Source organism: Pezoporus flaviventris, unplaced genomic scaffold (genome assembly GCF_033815535.1).
Source record: "Pezoporus flaviventris isolate CSIRO_AGI_PZ_B2104156 unplaced genomic scaffold, CSIRO_AGI_Pfla_v1 ptg000045l, whole genome shotgun sequence".
Classification (NCBI taxonomy): Eukaryota; Metazoa; Chordata; class Aves; order Psittaciformes; family Psittacidae; genus Pezoporus; species Pezoporus flaviventris.
The window spans coordinates 24,442,739-24,466,934 of record NW_026892593.1 but is presented as its reverse complement, the minus strand read 5'-3'; the positions used below and the strand labels follow the sequence as shown (position 1 = coordinate 24,466,934).

Genomic DNA, 24,196 nt, shown 5'->3' with positions numbered 1-24,196 from the left:
ACAACTGATGGTGGTAAGGAGGACTACACTAAAAACTGAAGTTTCTTCATTGACTTCACAACCAATTCAGAAAATCCCTTTTAGTCTCCTACTCCTGAAAGAGAGTATGTGTCTCTCATTTCCCTCTTCTTTGTTCATGTGGTACAGTCAGATGTGAGCTCCTCACCCAGATATCCTTTGTATACATACTTGCTATGCTGGCTGACACTGCAACTAAGCATGATTGACATAGTGATAAGAATTTTACATACTGTGTAAAAAAATTGTCAGGTGATTAGCATTGAGCTCTGTGCCTTCAGACAGACCTGAGTCACTAACCTACTGGCAAAACTCCTATATTCCTTGACAGAAAACTTGTGCACGTCACTGGATTTTCATACTACGGGAAGGCTACTTCATTAATTTTCAGCCTGCTTGTCTAATTTACCTCTTGACTAAGCAGCTGCTGCCCGAGATCCTGAGCACATACAGTTGATGTGTCCATGTGTAGTCGCTGTTCCCACAAGGTCACCATATTTGCCTTCTAATACTTCAAAGATGGCAACCCTATTTATAAACCATGATAATCCCTCACCTGTAATCCAGTAGCCTCTCCATGAGGCGAGTCACAGTGGCAATTAACGAAACGCCACTTTCCCTCCATGTTTCCCGCTCAATTTTCTTCAGTAAACTGGAAAAAAAGAGAAGCCAGAACAATTTCACTGCTTATTTTTAACTGTCACTATGACAACCACTCTGTTTTTACCAGTACCTTAATACCTTAGCAACATCTTCGATAGTTAGATTTTCTTTTACAAACACCCTCCCAAGAAGCACAATTTGCAAACATTGTCTTACCTAGGATAAGGACCAAAAAGTGGAATTCTAGTCCAGGAAGCATTGACAAAACAAATGATTTTTATATTAGCTGCATCAGGTTAAAATATATCAAACACCTAATTTTCAGAATATATTAATATCCCAAGGAATTAACAGAACTCTCCCATAAAATATATATCTTAATTTTATGCTGATACATCAGAAAATGGGGACTATAAAGATGTACCTAGAAAAGAATATTTATCAAGTCAATATGCCTTCTCAATGAGACCTCAATTTTTTTAACAAAGATTTTTCTTCCCTCCTTTCTTCTCCTCTCCTCTTCAGTATGCAAAAAGAAGGGATTTTAGTAAAATTATTTCCCCTCTTCGCTTATTTTTTCCTTCTGAGAACATACTGTCATGCATATTAGAAATTCCATTAGCTTAAATTGTCATAAGATTCTTTATTAAAAACCGTTGTGTTGAGTTCTTACACTAATGGAAATGCTGATTACACAGTGAAGTGAAAAGATTTCAAAACGATGTTCTAAGTGGAGCCATCAATAAAATTACACTTCATATTTCTTTCCGTCAAAGGCCTTTGAATTTCACTGCTTAAGTTTATTAAATAGTAATCACTTGGCCATGATTTTCCCACGTTTCCTCTCTGAGGATGAACAAAGAAATATTTATCTACAGAGCTGTGTTACTTTTATGCTTTGGGGCAGGACTTCAGATGACTGACATGCCCATAGAGATATTTTAGCAGTCTCCTTGAAAATGAACTCAGGTATGGTTTACTTAGATGTGTCTGAAAATTGCCACATCCATATGCTTAGAGCTTTTTAAAGAGTCGTTAATAGCATCTACAAACCTTCTGTCTGCAGTGGGCAAGCTGTCAGCTCCACTGACCTTCATCTATACTGAGCATGTTCAGTCCCATAAAACTCCTACATCCAAATTTTACCAAACATATAACAGTGCCCAATAACTCCTACATGCCAACTGCACTAGCTATACACTCCAGCTCTGTTCAGCTCCTTACGTACAGGCGGATGTCACAAATGCAGTTCTCCAAACTAATTCAACCTAAATGAAGCTGTGTTCTGCAGGAAGCAATAGGAAGCATTGATCTTCATTTGCACCCTTATATCGATCTTAGACTCACTTCTCTTTAGGAGGCAATCAGAGTATTTCCCTCACATTCAGAGACTGGCTACCTGTCAATTGCTAGCATAGACAGATGGCAAGGCCGTGCCTAACCAGAGGATAAAGCACTAATCTGGCATCTCTGCTTTCCATGCAGAATACACAGGCTAACTTAATTAACTTTTAGACCTTTATGTTCCTTTCAATACAAGTTTTTGTATCTAAGAAGAAGTAAGAGTAGAGCCTGTTACATTATTAAGCAGTGATTACTGCACCGATTTTTCCTTTCTACTGCTTTTCAACCCTGTGTTAAACAGAAACATTTCAACCTAAATTCATCAAAATAATTACCTGTTGTAGAAAAACAGCAGAAGTCTGACATGTTTTTTAAACCAGATGGGTTTCATCTATATTTGACTAATGCACGTTCTTTATAAATGTACTGGCATATTCATTATAAGCATACAAGCTCTACAAATGGGTTGTGTAGATACATTCAAAGTACTTATTCAAACTGACATCAATGTCGTCAGTTGAACAATTTTGTGACTTGCCTTGTGATGCGTGCCTCCCCCCTCTGCCATACATCTTTCATCACAATGCACAGAGCAAACACTCAGACTGAGTTACTCAAATATATCCCTCAACTTCCTCATAGTTATAACATGGTTATAACAAAGATATAGTACTCAAACCCCACAAAAATATTCAAAAGGAACCAGTCTAGACAGAGTCTAATGGACTGGGCAGTGCTGAATTCAGCCATGCAATTGAGGGAAGAAATTAAGAAGACTGAAGACATGGGAGAGGTAGCAGTCATCACTTTTCATGTGGTAGCTTCATGGCTACAGAAATCACCCACAAATTTGCATAGCTTGATATTAAATGCCTGCTCAGCTTGAATATCAGTTCCAATTTCCCCCAAGAGAAGCCTCATCTTCAGGCCCCCTTCACTAGCACAGGTTTTATGCTTCGATAACGTGGCTACCTAACCTGCAAGCCTGAAATGGATTGTGTTAGGCCAAACTGGAACACAGCTACAGAAGTAATAAATGGGTAGCATCCGTCGGATTTAGAAGCTAATGGAGTATATCTCTGTATCTAACCACCAACTGTTTAATAAAGTGAAATCATTTTTTTTACCTGTGCTAATTAACTTAGGAATTCAACTGCAGTCTTAGAGTGTAAATGTAGATCAGGACACCTTTCATACCATGATTACACTGGGTGCCAATTACAACATCTAGTTTTTCATGATAGCAAAATGTTCACTACTCCATGCTTTGCAGCTCTTCAAATGACATTAGGAGCTAATCACTGAGTTGTCACATCCAAGTCCCTAGAAAGACATTGATTCAAAACAAACAGCAGTCATCTTCTCCCTACTTTCACTACGTCTTTTCATTTAGATAAAGATAATTCTATTATAAGCAGTAAATTCTAAGCACATAATATTTTAGGTATGTCCAGAGATGCTTATAATTTGTCCTTGAAAACAGATTGTCTCTAGAAAAAAAAAAAGCAGTTAATGTGGGAGTTAAGAGATTTAAATTCATTTTTTGATTCAGACAAAATAAACAAAAAGCATGACAAAACCTGAAAGTGTCACACCCACTGCAGTTACTAGACTGGCTCCAAAGCAGAAGTGTGCATCCCCTTGGCTCTCAACTGTACCTATCAAAACCAACCACGCCAAATCTTCAGAAAGATCAGGTAATATTGTTTCATTACAGACTACAAAACCACTGTTTGCTGTAAAATTATATTACTGATTCACAGTCCTTGGGTAGATACCACATCTCTGTCACTGTTACTATCTAAAGATGCTCTAATATTGCTCATTTTAAATTATCCATGGCAGAAAGTAAAAGAAATCTGACCCTGTCCCTTGCACTCAGCTCCCTAGACTGTCCATCTCATTTTAATAATTTTCCTTCATATATCCTAGAACACTATGCTATCCTCCATTTTAGAGTAATATCTTCTTCAAGCTTTCCTCCTGAGAGGTGTTAACGTGCGAAGTCAAATCAAAATCAGATATAAAACTAGTGATAAATACTAATTTTTCTTAAGCTGGAAGTGAACTTGAGCAGTTACTCTGAAATTTCCCAGAGTTTAGTTTTAACTTCTGTTGTACCAGAACAGAAACAACAAGTTTACTGATGCTGTGAGACATTTTGCAATTTAAATTACTATGATTATGTCTTCAGCATTTAGATTTCTAAAAGGCTCTCACCATTTTCCACTGTATCTTGTTTAACACCCCCCCAGTTTAAATCTAACTCAAAACCACAAAAGAAAATCGGAACTGTATTTCATACCATTATGCTTCCTTATAGAATTTTAAGTTATTTCAGTGACAGACATTCTGATGTATTTTGCATAGGAGAATGCATTTAGACTTCATTTTATAATTAGAGCTTTTCTCTTAATGACTTAATTTTGAGGTTAAAATACTGTTTTATTAAAATATTGAACTCATCTTGCCTTTTATTATCTTTACTCAGATTATGAAAAATAACATGAATAATTACAAGTTTTGCTTTAGCATACTGTGCTGTTTGACATTATTCATCCATTTCTGTAATATTCTGCCTAATCTCTCTACACGTTTTTCCTTCTGCAAATGATAAACATTTAGAAGCTCTCTTTTTTTCACCTCAATACAGTTACAGATTATTATACATTTGCTATTCACAGACACTGAGATCTGAATGTTGTTATTTAAGCAAAGACAAGAGAGCTAAAAGTAATACTTAAGGAAGAAGGAGTAGTTAAGAAGCCATATAAGAAAAAGATCATGTGTTTAATACTACTGAAGAATATACAGCTAGGAATCCTGAAGAGGAACAACTCATCTCATACTAAACACACCAAAAATAAGTGGAATCTTCCACTTGGGTAAAACTGAGTTCTGAGGAACAGCAGAGACAGAGCTCAGTTAGTTATTTTGTACCTGTGCTCTGTGACATTCATTTATTTCAGTCAATAGGATAACTTAAGAGCAACCTTATTATTAGCTTTTTCTATTAGATCTCAGTCCTATATCATTTATTAAAATATACCAAAAGCTTAAGAAGTAATTTATAAAAGAAAATTATAAGAAACAATTGTATCAGAATAAATAAAATTGTTTACATTAGTCAAGAAATCAACAAGTGACATTACACAGATGAGTACAAGTTTCTGGAAATAGAAAATTACTTATTAAACACCTTTTTGCTGAATTCTCATGCCTTGTTTGCAAAATGCTCCATTTGAGATCTACCTGCACCCCCTATGCAACTATGAAACATTTTTGGCTTTTCTGATTTTAAAATTAGTAGGTAGAAAAAGAGAATGTTCTGTGATAAAACAGATTTAAGTCTTTCCCAATTATAGCAGTATGCAAGAAGTACAGACAGGCTTTACAGATGCCATAAACCAACATAAAATGTTTTAGTCCTCAGATTTTCAGAAAAAGAAAAAAAAAAGAACAAGATTCACAACTGTTTTAAGCATTACTTCTCTACAATGACATTAGCATCTCACACAAGCAACCAAACTCAAGGAATTAGCGTAAGATAAACATATTACTCACATACTGTTGAAGAGCTCTCGGTATGTTTCGTCACCTTTACCTTCCGACATTAGGCTGTCCAGTTTGTCAATCAGTTTTGCTTCCACCTGCAACATATAAGTGTGGTGTAAACAGCTTCTTTTGCTTTTGATGAGAGATTTGTTTTTATGTAAGTGACTTTGCTAAATGCCTGTCTTAAAATTACTCCTCCATCATGTAAATCTGACGATAAGTCACTTCATCTCTTTGAAGCTGTTGCCATTCCCCAGGTTTGTGGGGTTTTCTTTTTTTGGTGGTGGGTATTTTTTTTTTTTTTTTTTTTTGAGGGAGGGAGCTAATTTAAATTGGGCAACGTGACTTTAAAACTACAGGCTGAGTAGCGTTTGCTGCTGCTAAGGCAGCTATCTATTTATGGAGTCAGACAAAAAGCACACAGCCCAAATAAATTGCCTGAATTCTCACTGCAGGGCTGTAAGCACAAGGCATTTTCTTAGACTTCAATAAAAATATCATCTTTTCTGACCTGCACACCACCCTTTATAAAATAATTCTTAGAAATGTCTGTGCTGTTCAGCACACTTGAGGGCTCAGGCTTACCTTCCCAACCTTTCTTACCTGACAGTGAATTTGGTTAGAAATCCAATTTGCTGGACTTACATATTAACTATCAAAGAAACTTATAGTACATAGCTGGTAGCTAATGACTCCCTCAACATGTTTTTAAGTGTACTGATTATGAAAAATATAGAGGTTAGGCTACACTGCCTTAATATTTCAAGCCTCCTTTTTAGCAGTAATATATTAGCAACCACAAATCTAGAAAAGAAAGCAAGCTGTTGTCAGGATATTTTATTAGAGAATAAATCTATTACAATTTCCATTTAAACCGAAGCTGAAAACACAGAGATGCTGAACAAGTGGATTTTTTCCTTCTCACTCCTTGTTAACAGTTCTATAGTGATTTTTAACTATAACCTTATATATTGATAGTGGAAAGCTACCTCCTTACATCACATGCACTCTTCTGTTCTTAATAGTTTGTTTTGTGTCTCAGTCACAGCTCCCACCCTAAGCATTATGATTGCCTAGGAGTAATTCAGATACTTCTGCTTTCCTTCATTTGAAGCAGCAGGGAGGAGGGTACTAAGTAATGGTTTGAGGCAGTCTGAAAGAACTGAGTGGGAGCTGCAGAAGCAGATGGCACACACTTGGTTGTTCCTTCCTAGCCCGTTAAGAAGGTGTCTGAGCAACATGAATACTTGGCTCCTTACAGAAGGATGTTCCTCAGAAAGACCATCTTATCTTTTTTCATACTAGCCAGAAGGGAAGTTAGTTGAATCCTGCCTAACCAGTAGTCTGTACTGCTATAAAGCAGAGATGAAAAACCACCACAATGAAATCAGCCTTGTTTGAAGATAACTCAAGTCTTGCTTATTCACTTCAGCAGACCACAGATTTTATCCCTCATCTTACATTACTAACGTGATACCATTAATTGGAGAATCCTACTACCCCAGCAGAGAGTAAAAAGGAAAAACCACGGTGATCCCTCTCCAACAGGTACCTTCTCCACCCTCCGCCACCAATGGTCAGGACCAGTCCTCTCTGAACTGCTTGAATTTCAGTCCTGTTTTATAAACAGCTTCACATACAGTACCTGTTTAAAGTTGCCACTTCGCCTTTGCTCCCAGTCCATCATGTCGTGGAAAATGGGAATCATTACATTCCTCAAGTCTGGCTGAGGGATCAAGGTCACTTCCAGGAAGGGGCCAATCAATGCTGGAATAAAGTGAAGCTTGTGTTCCCCTAAAATGAAAATGAACATGAACTTGAATGGGAATTGGGTGTCCTGCGAGCCATCAAGCGATCCAAATACTATCTGAAGAATTTTAAAAGACAGCACACTAAATGTTGATTTATCTCACACCTATCACAGCATGGGCTACTTCTTAAGACCAAAAAAGTGAAAAGCTGCAGACTATACAAGACAAGGCCGACATAACTTGTCAGATTTTATTATATAATACTGATTTCAGGAGTGACGGTTACCTGTATCCCAAGTTAGTCTTCCAGAAGGAGAACAAAGAGAGACAAAGCACTCTTTGGGCATTTCACTTATTTTTCACAGGCATGGGTTGGTTTCTAAGCTCTCCATTCTTGTGTTTACAAAAGAGTTAACAATCTGATATCCTTTGCTCATCAAAAAGAGTTATGTATTTTGATTTTTACCTATCTTTAGTTTTGCGAGTACAGAAATGGAAATACCTGTTTTTACTGCAGGAAACAGAAGATGTGACTCAGCTGTTCTCAAAACAACCTGCTTTAAAATCAGTGCTAAAACATCTTCTATTAACTGACCATATTCTACTTAGCAGAAAACTAACTTCTGTAGTTAGTGCACTGACTTTCCAAGCTTTCCAATTTAAGTCCAGTGTACCTCTGGATATGCCAGTGGGCAGTCACCCTTGCTTGATACTCTGGTATCTCTGCACAAAGGAAAACCAGAACTCCCTTTGCTGGAAACATCCTGGGATGCATATCCATATGAAAGCAAGGTGACTGTACAAGGATTAAGGCTTACAACTTAAAATACTGACTAGTGTAATACCAATTATATGAAATATCCTGAATCCAGTTTATAATTGAACACATTACCCGATGAACTCCATATTGTACCCCACAAAACTCTTCTCTTCTAAAGGCATCATGATTCCCTCCTTGCCTGTATACCAGGTTTCCATTCAGCAGAAAACAACATGAGTGGGGAGATGATGCACATTACTGTCTTATCCTAGCATGCAGGAGTGAGTCCTTGCTATACCAGTTTAGAAATACCTATCATGTACCCAAATAATTGAGAGGGATGCCTTAAGAGTGAGTAAGCAATACTAAATACTGTAAACAAGTAAAATGTGCCACACAACAAATGTTAACAAGCTATTAATAAGCAAGTATTTCTTATTTTGAACATTTCTCTTTCTAGTACAAGCTGATCAGAAAGATCAGTTTTTTACAACTACATATCTTGCTGGGGAAAGGATGGAATTGAGATGACAGTATCTCATTAACCACCAACGGTATTTATATCTTTAATGAGCCCTTTAATGAAGTGAACTATTGATTGAATTGAAATACAAAGATGACAAATGTATTGTCCAAATCTTCTCCTCAGCTTTTATTTTTCTATGCAAACAACTTTTAACTGCATTTCTCTGATGTTCATACTTTCAAACAGTTTGCATGGTTATTGCTTATAAATATAAAAATGTTCATAACTTTATATCCAAGCATGTGTTTTTCTCATGTTGTCCAATGTGTCATTTATACATCAGTCACTGATTTGCTTATGCCTTTATATTTCAGTGCAACTAGGACTCAGGGGAAGATTTGATGCAAATCCAGTATCTCAAGAGAGCTTCAGAATTAAGATATATGTCTGTTCCTTAAACTGTCTGGCAACAGATCTAAAATTGTGAACATAAGTATATTTCCAGGCATAATAATTCTGCCCAGCAAGAGCAGTAATTTCTTTTTTAATTTTCTCTGATGGCATTCTTTCAGTTCTCTCTGAAGAAATAGGGATAGATCAGATCAAGGTTCAGAAAGGTTTGTATCAAGGCTCAGAAAGCTGAGTTTTGCTATAAAGAAGGGAGCTACAGATGCCTAGGGTTTTCCTAACCTTAATCAAGACTTCATGTGAATGTAGTTATCAACTCTATCACTGGCAAGTGTATTTAACAGATAAGAAGTAATAACTGGTTTGCATTTTACGAGCTTATGATGATGTGTTTAATTACTTACCTAAATTTTGCCACATGCTGAAGATTTCACATCCCATTGTTACCCGCATGTCACCGTATCTGCAATGTATTAAACCAGTGAAAGATCATTTAAGAAAATCAAGTTCATATATCGTTCCGTGACATTGTTAAATGAAATGTCTCATTTGAGGTTCCAAACGACTCTGCAAGTGATGATTTCTTCCAAGTTTTTGCTCCTTCCATGGTACCAAGCTAAAACCAGATTCCTAAACCCAAGCTTGTTTGCAATATTGTCAAAAGTATTGGTTCTTTCTCAATGCTATACATCAGTAACAGCTGTGAAGCAAAATCTTTTTTTTTGCAGTAATATGAAAACAAATAGCTTTGCTCTAGCTTAAAGAAATACAATTAACTCATACAGACAACAGTGCTGTGCTTGGCAGAAACACCTGAGCCAGTGTGAATCAACTTATGCAAGAATTGGAAATTAGTGTTACCACTGCTACCCTATCGATATTTTTGTACCAGTATCTGAACCAATTTGGACACATCTACAAAGGCTATCAGCTCTGAAGACCTATACAAAGGGCCAGAACCAACTCCCCTCGTAGACAGTGGAAATGCTGTTATTGTTATATTTTCGGTAGGCCTTTTTGCAACCTCTTACGTCTTACATTTTGGAAATTGTTTAATCTAGTACAGATTTCTAGAAGCTGACAGCAGTACTTACTTTTCTAAAACCTTTTTCTTCTTGGAAGGTGTGAACATCTCCAGTTGCAGACATAACTGGTTTATAAAAATGACAGCAAGAAAAAAGTAGGAATCCCATATCTACAATAAGCACATGGCATTTGGTTATTTCATTTTCTCAGTACTATCTTTTTATCACCACTCAAGATGCACATTTTCAAATCATATCATTTGTTTCAGTCTCAACTAACGAGTTACTCAACTGTTTTTGACTAAATTACCTTGCATTGAAATATATTTTTCACCAACCCCGCAATATTTATCAGAAATACATCTGTTTTACATATTCTACATCTCTTAAATGTAACAGTTTGAGAGTTCCAGATAATTTTTTTCATCCCTCCAAATCAGAAAACCTTAAAACCATTGAAACATTTTGGGCATTTTTAAAGACAAGAGTACAAAAAGTTATGCCTTTAAATCCAAAACAAACAAAAACAACCCAAAACAATCTGACTCCTCAGAAGTCATCACATAACAGAATTGTCATTCTTCAGCCTGTCCTACTTTATAATATTCTTTGCAAGTCTCACTGCAGGCTTCACTGGGCAAAACCGAAGGCAGATTTTGTTAACACAGTGCAAATATACAGATGTTTTGTGCACATGCTTAATGAATCAGATGTTGAATCTTCTACTTAGAAGATTTAAGAGAAATTTAAAGATCATTTAATATTAATTATTTTAACTCAATATAGATGCTTCATGGTAGGAGGGAGAAAGAAGTGTATGGGAAGCCCTATTTGCAGGATAGCAAATTTAAGGACATAAGACACCTTGTCTACAAGCAATTCTTATATCAGTTTTAGCCCCTGAACTTCTGGAACTTCATAAAGGATAGGCTTCCTCATGTTCAGTTATGACAAGTAGATAAATCTGCATTCCTGGCAATTTCTCCAACAGGAGTCTCGATTTTCATAGAGGCATCCACAGCTCTGCTGGAAGTCAACAGGAGCTTGCTATCTTCTCTAGGAAGGAAGCTCTGCACTTTTTATGAAGAAGCAATTAGGCTAATGTCTTTTTGTTGGGCAGAATATTCATTCGTGTTTCCATGGGAATGGGTCTTTTAAGATGTATTCCTAGGTCTTCTCATCTGAATCCTAGATGCATCATTCTGTATCTCACAGTTTATCATAGGTGCCGTTTCTCACTATATGAGGTACTCTAACATCTTTAACTACATTCACCATGCAGTGTCATAATGTTCTAATTTTAATTATGCAGCATGTTAATTGGTCTTGAGAGAAATTACAGAAATGCAAATCTATATTTTTTATAAATCTGCATTGAATAAAAATGGAATAATTTTCCTTTCTGTGACAAATCTGTAATAATAAATAAGAAAATTAGTTTCCACAATCCAAAAAATGGCTATGCAAAAATCCTGAATAAGTAGTCTAACAAAGAACCTGAAATAACAAAATGAAAAATAAAAAGAAATTGGGGAAAAAAAAAACCAAAACAACCCATAGCTTTTTTTAAGACTTTTAAGTCAGTCCTGCATTTAGAAAAAAAATAATCTCTGACCACTTGAAATTCCTGATTTAGGATAAGTTGTAGCTGTTTAGATGCTGGAGCTAAGTTTAATAATAAACCATCAACCCACATGATGATGTAGGAGCTACTTCAACTATCTCATGTTGAACACATTTACTTTACCTTGTAATCAAAGTTTTCATTTAAGAAGTTTTTACGAAGGGCATCCGAAAGGTACAATACTGTAGTAATGATCACACTGGGAAGAAAAGAATGAAAAAGACAAGAGTTTTCATTAAGTAAAGATTCATATTTAATACTCAGAGCCAGACAATTTTCCAATGAAGAAATAGATGTAGCATGTAATGTGGCATTAAATACTACATTTTAAATGTATACAAATATCTGACTACTAACAGCACCTATTGACAGAAAACATGCAGATTAAGGAAAAAAACAAAGAAATGTGTGTGATGCAAGAACATGTGCTGAAAACATATTCCGTATAGAATATAATTGCTCAAGAAGGAAAATCATTAATTTTGTGCTGCAAATATTGCTGATAAGAGATTTAATACGCATTTTGTCGTGCTAGCACTGGTATATAAAGTTGGGCAATTTACTTTCAGCTTTCCTGGCACTGAAAGGATGTGCATATAGATTATAAATATAAAATATCTAATAATTCCAATATTGACAATATTGACAGCCCCATGGACAAAGAGCCTTTTTAATGACAACAGATAAATGCAAAACTGCAAGAAAGACCTGCTTCTAAAGATCTCTATTCTGTGCGCTACAAACGGTCATGCCTTGCACTACATTGACACCTGCCTCAATTATATTAATCTACCTTAGATAAATATATACAACCCCAAACCTTTTACAGTGGTTGTCATCAGAGGTCATTGACAGCCTTTTCATTGTATCAACCAAGTTTGGTAATCTACTGGAACAGAACATCCTTAAAGATTATTCAAATACAACTCATGTCAGTGATTCAACCCCCAAGCTAACCTCTGCTTAGTGCACTCGTGACTATCAGCAGATTTAGTTAAACCAAAAATTATTTTTGAAAGCTTACAGGGGAGAAAACCAGACAAATATAGCATGATTTTTTTGCTGTTACACTCACGTATTTTACAACAATCAACTGTATAAAGATCTTCTGAGGAAAAGCTTATTTCTATACATTTCATATCATTACCGTCTATCTACTATTGATACATCTAATATTTCTTTGAGCATGGCTCTTGACCTGTATGCTGTTACAGTGCTAAATTTCTTAACCCCTCCATACTTTGAATTTCATTTTTTTTACCATTTTTCATTTGAGACAAAATGTTTTGTATTTAATAACTGCCATTATATATATATCTTAAAGATATGTAATACGTTTCATCTTCACAACACTGAAGACTTAAATGTTAACCAACCCACCTAGGAGATAAACTCTATTATTCTCCCAGCATGTTTGGCAGATTTCAGGTTTATAAATACAAAATGGCTGTGTATTATTTAGCGTATTACTAGTTGAAATGTTTGCTTCCATCTCTTTACTTTTAAAATAAATGTCCATGCCAAACTTTACCTTCTGGTTTGATGTGTCTGAACACCTGTAACAGCCAAGTCTGAGACTGTTTCTAGAACACTACCTGAGACTCAAGTGTCATTCATTCCTAGTTCCATTGCTCAAATAATAATTTTCACAACAATTACACTGTAGCTTTCCTATCCAAGCAGTGTCTCATGTTTAGCATTCATCTGTATGGTCTAGTCTACTTTTCCACCAACAGGGAGTTACAGTGTATGTACAGCACTCCCTGTTGCAGCAAGGAAGACAAAGTAAAATGTTAACAAACTGCAATATAAGCAAAGCTAAAAATCAAGACATGGATAAGAAGAGAGTCCCGTCATTCTTGTTATTGTGCATGACTTAATTTACAGCCCATATGTTTCGCAAAATGGAAACAGTATTTCAGGAAGATGTTCTGATAGAAAAGGTCAGATAGTCAGAACTCTTGCTATGTAAAATTTCAACCTAAATCCAAAGTAAAAAATCCATGAAGATTTGTATGCAAGAGAAAATTCCATAGGATCTTAAGAACTGCAACCATACTGCAACCGTAAGTTTACATTACATAGTTCTGTTTAAGTCGGAGACAATCCCTTTCTTGCCACATTCCTTCCACAGCAGATGAAAATGAAGAGAAATATCTGCTTCAGTTCTTATGAGAAGGTGATTAGAGTATAAAACTTAAAATGCAAGTTTTAGAATATATTTTCTAGAATATTCCTGAGATAACAGAATAATTGCAATGGTATTTCTTGCTATAGGCAACATAGCTCAGGTTTGATTTATCTGGTAAGCCAAAGATATGACATGGATTAGTTGATAATCACTACAGATGGGTCTGCAGTGAGAGTGTGTATGTTGTAGATAAAAAAACCTCAAAACATAAGACTGAAGATAGAAAGATGAAACCATTGGTTTTGACCCACAACCTATTATTCTGAACCTACAATGTACTAAAATCAGGTGGATAGAAAGCATGGCTAAGATTAGCAGTTCTCTTTCCACTTTTCCCACAAGCAATGTAGGTTCTATTAAAAAAAACAACAAACCAAAAAAACCCAACAAAAGTAAAAATACATGAAGCAGAGACAGCAGCCAGAGGACAGATGGACAGCTGTCTGATTTGGTACAGTACTCACATTCCAAACTGCTTCCCAGCCAACAATTTCAAAACAACAACACTTATTTGAAATCCATTTGAGTATCAAACTAGAAAACACTGAGTTTGTGATAACACTTGCTTTCACTCCTCTTACCACCTGCCACAAATTTGTTCAGAACTACTAACTCTATTACAGGAGAAAACCCTCTTCTTTCAGTTACTATGGGGGCTCATACACAGATTGCTAACCCAAGGCCCTTGTTTGCAGAGTGGCTTTTTCACCAGATTTTTAGAGCAAAGTTTTCTGCAATAATCTGTTTGAACAGTCTAAAGCTGCTCCCAGGCTCCACAACTCCACAACAGCAGCTCCACAATTGGTCTGCTGCCTAGCCTGCACTCTGGCAACCTGGTTTTTGTCTGGGCAGCCAATGGTAGAAACTGAAAGCTTTCTTTTTCCATTCTGATAGGAGACAAATATGTAACATTCTCATTTCAACCTCTGCAGAGTGAAATCTTGCTTAGCAAACATATGTTTGAACAGAAAAAGAGTTTCTTTAATATTTCATAAATGAAATGCACCTAGAGTCATATATATCATAGCATCAGAGAATGGTTAGGGTTGGAAAGGACCTTAACATCACCTAGTTCCAACTCCCCTGCCATGGGCAGGGACACCTCACACCAAACCATCTCAGCCAAGGCTCTGTCCAACCTGGCCTTGAACACTGCCAGGGATGGAGCATTCACAACCTCCCTGGGCAACCCATTCCAGTGCCTCACCACCATCACAGTAAAGAATTTCTTCCTTATATCCAATCTAAACTTCCCCTGTTAAGTTTTAACCTATTATCCTTGTCCCATCACTACAGTCCCTAATGAAGAGTCCCTCTCCAGCATACTTACACACCCTTTCCAGATACTGGAAGGCTGCTATGAGGTCTCCATGCAGCTTTCTCTTCTCCAGGCTGAACAGCCCCAACTTCCTCAGCCTGTCTTCATACAGGAGGTGCTCCAGTCCCCTGATCATCCTTGTGGCCCTCCTCTGGACTTGTTCCAACAGTTCCATGTCCTTTTTATGCTGAGGACACCAGAACTGCACACAGTACTCCAGGTGAGGTTTCATGAGAGCAGAGTAAAGGGGCAGGATCACCTGCCTTCGACCTGCTGGTCACGCTCCTTTTGATGCAGCCAGGATACGGTTGGCTTTCTGGGCTGCAAGTGCACACTGAAGCCGGCTCATGTTCATTTACTCATCGACCAACACCCCCACAAATCCTTCTCCGCAGGGCTGCTCTGAATCTCTTGTCTGCCCAGCCTGTAGCTGTGCCTGGGATTGCTCTGACCCAGGTGTAGGACCTTGTACTTGTCATGGTTAAACTTCATGAGGTTGGCATCAGCCCACCTCACAAGTGTGTCAAGGTCCCTCTGGATGGCATTCCTTCCCTCCAGCCTGTCAACCGAACCACACAGCTTGGTGTTAATGGCAAACTTGCTGAGGGCACACTCAATCCCACTGTCCATGTCACTGACATGGTCCCAACACTGATCCCTGAGGGACACCACTCGTTACTGGTCTCCAGCTGAACATTGAGCCATTGACCAGAACTATTTGTGTGTGGCCATCCAGCCAGTTCTTTATCCACCGAGTGGTCCATCCATCAAATTGATGTCTCTCCAGTTTAGAGACAAGGATGTTGTGTGGGACAGTGTCAAACGCTTTGCACAAGTCCAGGTAGATGACATCAACTGCTCTACCCCTGTCCATCAGTTCTGTAGCCCCATCATAGAAGGCCACCAAATTGGTGAGGTAGGATTTCCCCTTAGTGAAGCCATGCTGGCTGTCACCAAGCACCTTGTTGATTTTCATGTGCCTTAGCATGCCTTCCAGCAGAATCTGCTCCAAGATTTTGCCAGGCATAGAGGTGAGACTGACTGGTCTGTAATTCCCTGGGTCATCCATTTTCCCCTTCTTGAAAATGGGGGTTATATTTCCCTTTTTCCAGTCTTTGGGAACTTCACCTGACTGCCATGATCTTTCAAATGTGATGGACAGTGGCTTAGCTCCTTCAGGACCCGTGGATAGATTTCATCAGGACCCATGGACTTGTGTACATTCTGGTTCTTCAGATGGTCTCAAACCAGATCCTCTCCTACAGTGGGCCCAAGGTCTTCATTCTCACAGTCCCTACATCTGCTTTCCAAGACTTTGGCGGGGTGGTCAGAGCTTTTGCCAGTGAAGACTGAGTCAAAGAAGTTATTCAGAATCTCAGCCTTCTCCAAATCCAGGGTAGCCAGTTCTCATGATAGCTTCTGGAGAGGGCCCACGTTGTCCCTAGTCTGTCTTTTATTTTAAATGTACCTATAGAATCCCTTCCTGCTATCTTTCACATCCCTAGCCAAGTTTAATTTTAACTGGCCTTTACCTAACGTGGTCCCTACCTTCCTGGACAACATCCCTGTATTCTTCCCAGGCCATCTGTCCTTGCTTCCACCCTTTATTAGCCTCTTGTACATATATCTATTGTTCTATATACATAAACTTATTCATACATGCATACCTATGTATAGATATGCTTTTTGTGACAGACTGAAGGTCAGGTTCAGTTGTTAGCAACATTTTGTATTACATAAAAACAAGAACATTAGCAACACTGTGTATTACATAAAAGCAAGAATTTTTGTTCATTGTAGGAGTCTCAGACTCCCACACCATGGGAGCTAACAGGATTCTTCAAAGGAGTCATAATGAAACTAATGCTAATTTGATGTCTTCCTTCACTGTGCATTCTGTTTGAGTTGCTTTTTAAGAAATAATTATAATGTCTTTTGGTCATCAGATAACCAAAAGGGCTCTCTGTTGAAAGTCGCTATATTGAGCTCTCAGTAGATACATTTGGAATTTTAGTATAAAAACCACAGCAAATCTTCCTTTACGACCAATTATTTTACTATAAATAAATTCATACATCCATACACCCATTTTGTATGCTTATAAAATTCAAATTGAGAATTGAATGATCTAGCATTTCTAACATTCAACAAAATGCAGTTAGGATATACTTAGTTATAGTCATACAGAGTTCTGAAAAAAAAATGTTTCTTGCATATTGAAAGCAGTGGAAAATTAGTTCACTGTTCCACAGTACATAGCTGAAGTCTGTTATAAATATCAAACCTTTGCCCAGCAAGTAATAGAAACTTACTCAGATCTCCAACAGCCACCTCAATTGTTAACGAAACATGATATAACTGGAGTTTAGGTCAGTCTGTTAAATGCCCTCAAAAGATGGCAGTCAAGCATTAGATAAGTGGTTCTTTTCCTAACCTTAGGGCAACTTAAGTAAGTGACCACTTCACAGTGATTTCCTGTTGAGAGACATTATGAAGGTGATATCCAGAAGCTTCAGTTTTAGTCTGGCATCTTTTATTATAGAATTTTGGATTCCTCTTTAGCACAAGGCAACTGATTCAGGCATCTCTCTACATTATGTGGTGCTTATTTGATGTTACAAATATAAGCTTTGCTTAGAGGGCCAGCAAACCAGCCTAATGGCTACTGGATGTAGAAAGTAAGTCTATGCCTATAATGAAAGAAAATAAATTAAAATCATATTTTCCATAGGATATAGAAAAATATATTTTTTGTCACTCAGTAGTAACAACCATGTTAGAAGTATTAGATAACTGTAAATAATTATTTTGCTTTGCTGATTAGCTCACTTCAGCTATTACAAGGTTCTGCAGTTTTAAACAGAGTGACTTTCTCTTCATTACTCCACTGCTAGAAGCTAATAAACATTAAGGAATCTTTTTGCATATTCTTCTACTTCCATCACAGAACACAATTCAAAAAAGATCCATTTCTCTCTTTAGTGCTAAGTATGCCTTTTAAAATGTTACTGTATGTCTCAAACTGTGGAAGACGGTTGGTAGTTTTATAATAATATAAGTTTCATTTGGGCACCCAACATTCAGAACTACAGATCACACATGTGGCATCGTGAAGTATGTTAGTTTCTGGATGGTTACAGATTTGTATTCTTGACCTCACAGTATCTTCTCTGGTTTTTTTAATCAGAGACAGCATCCAAATATCAGATATTACATGCTTACTGAAAACATTGCAACAAGAAAGAAAAAAATCCAGAAGCCAGGGGGCAGCAATATTTCTATAAATAAATATTTTGAAAGAATTATGGCATTTTAAGAACTAAAAATCTTTCAAAGTAATTGAAGTTCTGCATATATAAATAAGACAAAAAAATATTTTTCCCACCTCAGGAAAAGCTTATTACCTGACCTTACTAGGGACTCATTTCTTCCCCAGACTACATACTGTAAATACTAGACAGTTTGAATTTTTATTTCACTCTAGGGACAGGGAAGAGAAAAGACTGCTACTGGTGATGTGACTGCAGTGATGGTTGAAGATTCCAAGACACACACTTGCCTTATAAGCTACTGCTTCTTGGGTCGAAGCCCAGACAGCAAGAAGGCGGCCATCTGACACAGGAAACATGACTGTCATTTTATTCCTGGGAAGCAGGAGTTAGAAAAGATCATAGAATACCAGGTTGGAAGGGACCTTAGAAAGGTCCAACCTTTCTAAGCAATGCACGACCTTGACTACATGTCCCAGCATCATGTTCAGACAAATCTTAAAAATGTCTAGTCTGTTAATGGATTACTCAATTATACTCTTAAAAAGATGGGCTAGAGCTTCTAGTTTTTCCTTTTAGACATGAATGGAGAATGGTGTTGAAGAAGTTTTGCCTTCAAACCTGAAGAGTCTCAGATCGTTGGAAAAGCTCTGGCTCATCAAGTGAAGCTCAGGAAGAATAGCTCACAGCCACTTCCGTCTGTGGTGCAAGCAGTGCCCTAATTTCTCATCCTGTCTCTAGGCTCTTCTTTTTACACTTCCAGATTTTGGGCTGGAACAATTCTAACAAAGCTACTACTTTGTGGCTATGTGCTTTTGAACACCTTGAGGAAGGGAAAGAAGGCAGTCACTCCAATGGCAGTAGAGGTCACAAGTTAAAGAAAGGAGCTCCTGTTTAGAAACAGCTCTGGAAAAACTAGTCCTCTGTAGCTGAGGAGAGAAGGGGATTTTCCTTCCTGCTGCCTCATAAAGGCACAGAAACTAAGCCACGGGTATATAACATAGGACCGATGAGTTTTCAGTTCACTCCACACTTTAAAGTACACCTGGCCAAGACCCTGTTTCACAGAAAACCAGCATTTCCTCCACAAAGGAAGGAATGCCTAGTAAAGCAGTTATTGAACACTGAATTGGTAATGATGTATTTATATCCCATTTGTTGGCAGTACTGCTTATGCAATTGTGTGTTATCGGGTTCAGTCAGCCGATCTGATTAGCCTATTGCCTATTGCCATGGCCAATTCCCATAGCAGTTATTGCCAGCTTCTGCCTGGTTTTTTGCCTGACAGAACTGGACATAGAGTCAGCTCCTAGATGGTCAGAAACAACATGACATAGATTAATAAAAGGAGATGTGTGAAGATAACTAAAATACTGCTGGAAGCAAATATTCTTTTGCAGAACTCAGTACCATAATCTTGACGACAACCAGACTGAAAAAAACATGCCAAGGTTGTTCCTAAATCTTAATTTTGTACATGTCAGCTGTTGCGAAGCCATCTGCTAAGCCAGCTGTTTCTGGAATATATAACAATTTCATAGAGTATATATTTAGTCTCAAAGGTCCAATGTTTTTGTCCTCCTTCCTGTGTTTCTCAATTTATTTCTTCAGCATGATTACCAGATGCAGTATCAACCATATCTTCTTTAATATCATACACAGAACAAAAAATCATATGAAGATCATATGTATTTTTTTGATTATTAACAATAATTTTTTTCTAGAATTCAAACTTAGCAAGATTAGCAACACTGAGGTATTAAAAATGACAAAGTTTGAACAATTATTATGATGCTTTCATATCCACACACACACATAACAAATAACTATCATGAACACAATTTTGCCAAATCTAACTGTAACAGTAATCTTTTTACTAGTATTCTGTACAGCACCATAAATTTAAATTCCTTGGAGCCAGCAGGCACAACACAGAAGAAAAAACAATTTCCTTCAGGCACTGCAATATGTACCATGAAAGTTTATGTCAATCCTAAATTCTGAATTCTTAGGTCTGCCCAACACAATTCCCCCTCCTCTGCCGACATTGGTATTTGTACAACTGTGTTGACTGCTCAGCTGGCTAATCTGATCTAAAGCTAAGCCTAAAAAAAAGGAGAGCTGATGACACAGGTGAAATAAAATTCAACAGTTTCAGACCCATTCCAATGACTTCTCAGAAATGCTGGGAAACTGCTTCTCTAAAAATAAGGCCTGAGCAAAGAAAGAATAGTTGAGAGGTTACCTCTCAAAGTGTCACCAGGCAGCGCTTAGAGCCCTGTGTTACTGTTGCCTGTGCTGTACTTCACTTCCTGATTTGTGATTTTTAATTTGTGATTATTCTGACAAGTACTAAATTGACAAACACACAACATTGTTAACGATATCACAGGAGATAATTTCTTCTTGGGAGCAAACAGATCTTTACTAACTCAGCATTTCAACAGATTTGAAATGGAGTTCTGTTGAGACTTGTCATTTGCTACTTGGAAAACAAAGCTGTTGATGCATAGCATCTTCATTCTGTAAAAGCGTTTGAGTTTCCAGTTATATGTGCTTACTGAAACACAGAATAGAAAGGGGTACAGATTATATTATGAATTTGTCATGTAAAGTAAGTCCAGAGATTTTAAATCTTGAATTCAAAAATGAGAAACTGCAGCCAGCATTATAAAAGATATTTTAATTTTTTATTACATACATCATATAACTTTATTTAGACCATGATATTCACATACTACTCATATTTTTTATTAACATTAAAAAAAAGCCTTACTTGTTTGCAACCAAACGCATCACTGTCCAGTCTTTTGGAAACATCTCTGGTCGTATTAGTATCCGAAATACAGTGAAAATCTGCAGCAGGAAATCCTTGGAAGAAAAGAAGAAGTCATATGTCTTTGCTGCTTTAAAAAGAGCAGTGAGCTTTAAAAATACTTTAATCAGAGGCAAAAATGCATTTATTTTCGACATAAACCTCTGATTAGTTTTTGATCCAGAAGAAAGCTTCAAATAGTGATTTAATTATTTTTTATTAAAAGGAGGAAAAAAATTTAATTAGCCATTTGATTGACAGCAACACATAAGAGAAATGTCAAAGATGCATTTGGTTTCCACCCATACACTTCCACAAATGTGATCCCAAGAACAATTTGCAAATCAAAAAAGCACTTTGCAAACACTGCAGGGTTTGAGTATCTCCTTAATCATGCCAGGTTTTCATCACTTTCAAAAATTATTTTGGAAGTGACATTATTTGCTGGAAAGAGAGGGAGCATAAGGACAATTTTATCATTGGATTTGCAAAGCCCAGAGAATTCAAAAAGTGATGCCCCGGCCCCTGAACTGTTATTGCAGCTGGCTGGGTGTACGGAGGTCACTTAACAATTCTGCCTCATTTGCTGAATCTGTAAAAATAGTGAACACATGTGGGCTATTTTGAACGTAGAAATCACTGCTTAAGAGCTTTTAGCATTATCATGTCCTATTTCATTCAACTTGCTAATAAACAACTGAACTATTACTCTCCATGCATAATTTTTCAGATTTTCTTTACACAAATAAAATTACCAACAAAGGTAATACTTCTAATGTCCCATCCTGATTGCATATAGAGCAGCCAGTATTTTTTTTAGTAAACGAAACAGAGCTTTTGACATCATGAAGAACATGAGGCGAGTGACATAACATGCCTAGCAGAAGCAGTGTGGTACCTGACCTTGAAATGTTTTCTATTGATTCTGGCCACAACACTTGTAGAGAGTTAGCCGGAAACACTGATGTGATGAAGATACAAACAAAGGATATCAAATAATTTTGAACACCAAAATATATTCTCAACTGCATTTATCAATGTGTAGATGACTGGCATTGCACAACAGATGTCTTTCATTAGAGAATCACTGTAAAGGGGGACGAATACAGGCACTGGGAAAGGCAGCTGAGATCCCTGCACCCACCCACCAGAGAAGATTACATAAAAGAGACAACCTGTTTTCTGAGCAAGATGCCAAAAATTATCTGTATTAAAGAGTATAAACGATACTCATTGCAGATAACACAGTGTTTGAATGCAGATGACCAGCTTCACAGACGAACAAGTAGCTCTACAAGCAACTCATTTATGCCAGATTGCTTTCCTATAGCTTTGCACCTTGTACTTACATTTTAACACTTCTGCCTTCTCTTCTTTCCTTTAGGGGTTATTTCTCTTCCCTGTGCTGTAATCCCTGCAGCTCTGTGCCATACTCCCAGCAACACGGCAATGCCCTGAATGCTGCTGCAGGTTGCCTCACAATAATGTCCCAAATTCTCCCATATCCCATTTTTATCCCACCTGTTGTCCAGACACAATACACGTTGATGCTGTTAGGGAACTGACCGGCTGCTGAACTGAAGAGCCCAGATGGGTGCTGTTGGGAACCCAAGTAATGATCTGAGGACTTAAAAGCCAAGGGCTTCATGAGGTTTAAACTTAGTTCCTTTGAGACCCATGAGCCACTGCCAAAGCCTGCTGAAATTCAGGCATTCAGCCTGCTGAAATCTGAAGCATTCAGCTGCTTCAAAAGTCAGTAAGAAAACAATGTCAGAGAGAATCATAGAATAGTTAGGGTTGGAAAGGACCTTAAGATCATCTAGTTCCAGCTCCCCTGCCATGGGCAGGGACACCTCACACTAAACCATATCACACAAGGCCTCATCCAACCTGGTCTTGAACACTGCCAGGGATGGAGCATTTACAACCTCCCTGGGCAAAAATCATACGTTACTTAATTTCTTTAGGTATCTTGGCTAAAACCAGAGTACCATGCAAACTTCAAACCAAAGCAAATGTAGGCACTGAATCATTCTGAATCATTAACACCAGGCTAATTATTTCTAATTTTAACAGAAAAATAAAACAGAAAATTGCGTCAATTTAGTAACAAGCAATGTTAGATATAAAATGTGAATTTGAAAGCCCAAGTAAGACTGCAGATCTCTGCTACAGTACATATTAAAACCAAACAATATGCAGTATAATTCAAAGCTGAAATATAACTGAAACAGGTAATTAGTAAAAAACTTTGGAAAAACTAGTCAATTGTCAGATTTTCAAGATACAACTGTTAAACTTCTATTAACAGAATTAATCTGTAGCTAAATTTTATTTTTCATTATTTAGTTTCTCTATATTTGATGATACATTTCCCTAGGATTCTATTAGAAGCATTAAAATAATCAAAGGGTAGAATGCCAGTTGACTAGTCTGATACTTTGACATTAATGTAATGGCATCCTGAATGTGTCAGAACCGCTCATTGACATTCAGCATCAGTGTTCACTCTCAAGGGACCCACCTCCAAGTACCAATTCCATAAAATACTTTGGTTATCATTCTAGTACCTGGCATTTTGTATGATGCAATCACTCATTTTTGTTTCATGATCCAAATATCACAAAACATTACCATGAAGCACCATTCATGGAAGATCAATTTTGTAACTGTATTTTGAACCGTTTCTTTTGCACTAACCTATTGTCTTTCATAGTTGTATCTGCTCTGATGAACACATCATAATGATTTAGTAACAGATTTTAACATTTAAAAAACATTTTTGCCCGCACTATATGTGAACTAACATTTGGTTGGTTGAGTACAGATATAATTAATGTCTCATATGCCTTCTATCTTAGGAGACAGCAAGGGAGTAATTTTGTCCTTTTACGTAGTCTAAATACCATCCCTTAATATTCCTACCTAGTGTACATAGATTCTAGTATTATCTTACATCACTTAATATCACAGTATCACAGTTCGGTTTCCTTTGGCAGCAATATTTGCTTGATGAAATTATCAAACTGTGATTAAGAGAGAAACTTGA

The 24,196-nt window shown here is 37.2% G+C and overlaps 1 protein-coding gene across 2 annotated transcripts in view; it reads right to left on the bottom strand.

The window, feature by feature from the left end:
• The window catches only part of DOCK4 (dedicator of cytokinesis 4), a 242,056-nt gene that overhangs the window by 35,334 nt on the left and 182,526 nt on the right, over nucleotides 1-24,196 (bottom strand). Inside the window, exons 27-34 of one of the 2 annotated variants that reach the window (XM_061467701.1) lie at nucleotides 21,109-21,203; nucleotides 11,678-11,753; nucleotides 10,000-10,100; nucleotides 9,310-9,368; nucleotides 7,166-7,314; nucleotides 5,530-5,615; nucleotides 838-864; nucleotides 575-670 (exon numbers count right to left, since the gene is read on the bottom strand). In XM_061467701.1, coding sequence (XP_061323685.1) covers nucleotides 575-670; nucleotides 838-864; nucleotides 5,530-5,615; nucleotides 7,166-7,314; nucleotides 9,310-9,368; nucleotides 10,000-10,100; nucleotides 11,678-11,753; nucleotides 21,109-21,203 — 689 coding nt within the window. The remainder of the gene's footprint in view (nucleotides 1-574; nucleotides 671-837; nucleotides 865-5,529; nucleotides 5,616-7,165; nucleotides 7,315-9,309; nucleotides 9,369-9,999; nucleotides 10,101-11,677; nucleotides 11,754-21,108; nucleotides 21,204-24,196) is intronic. The other variant, XM_061467700.1, reaches the window with a different exon arrangement.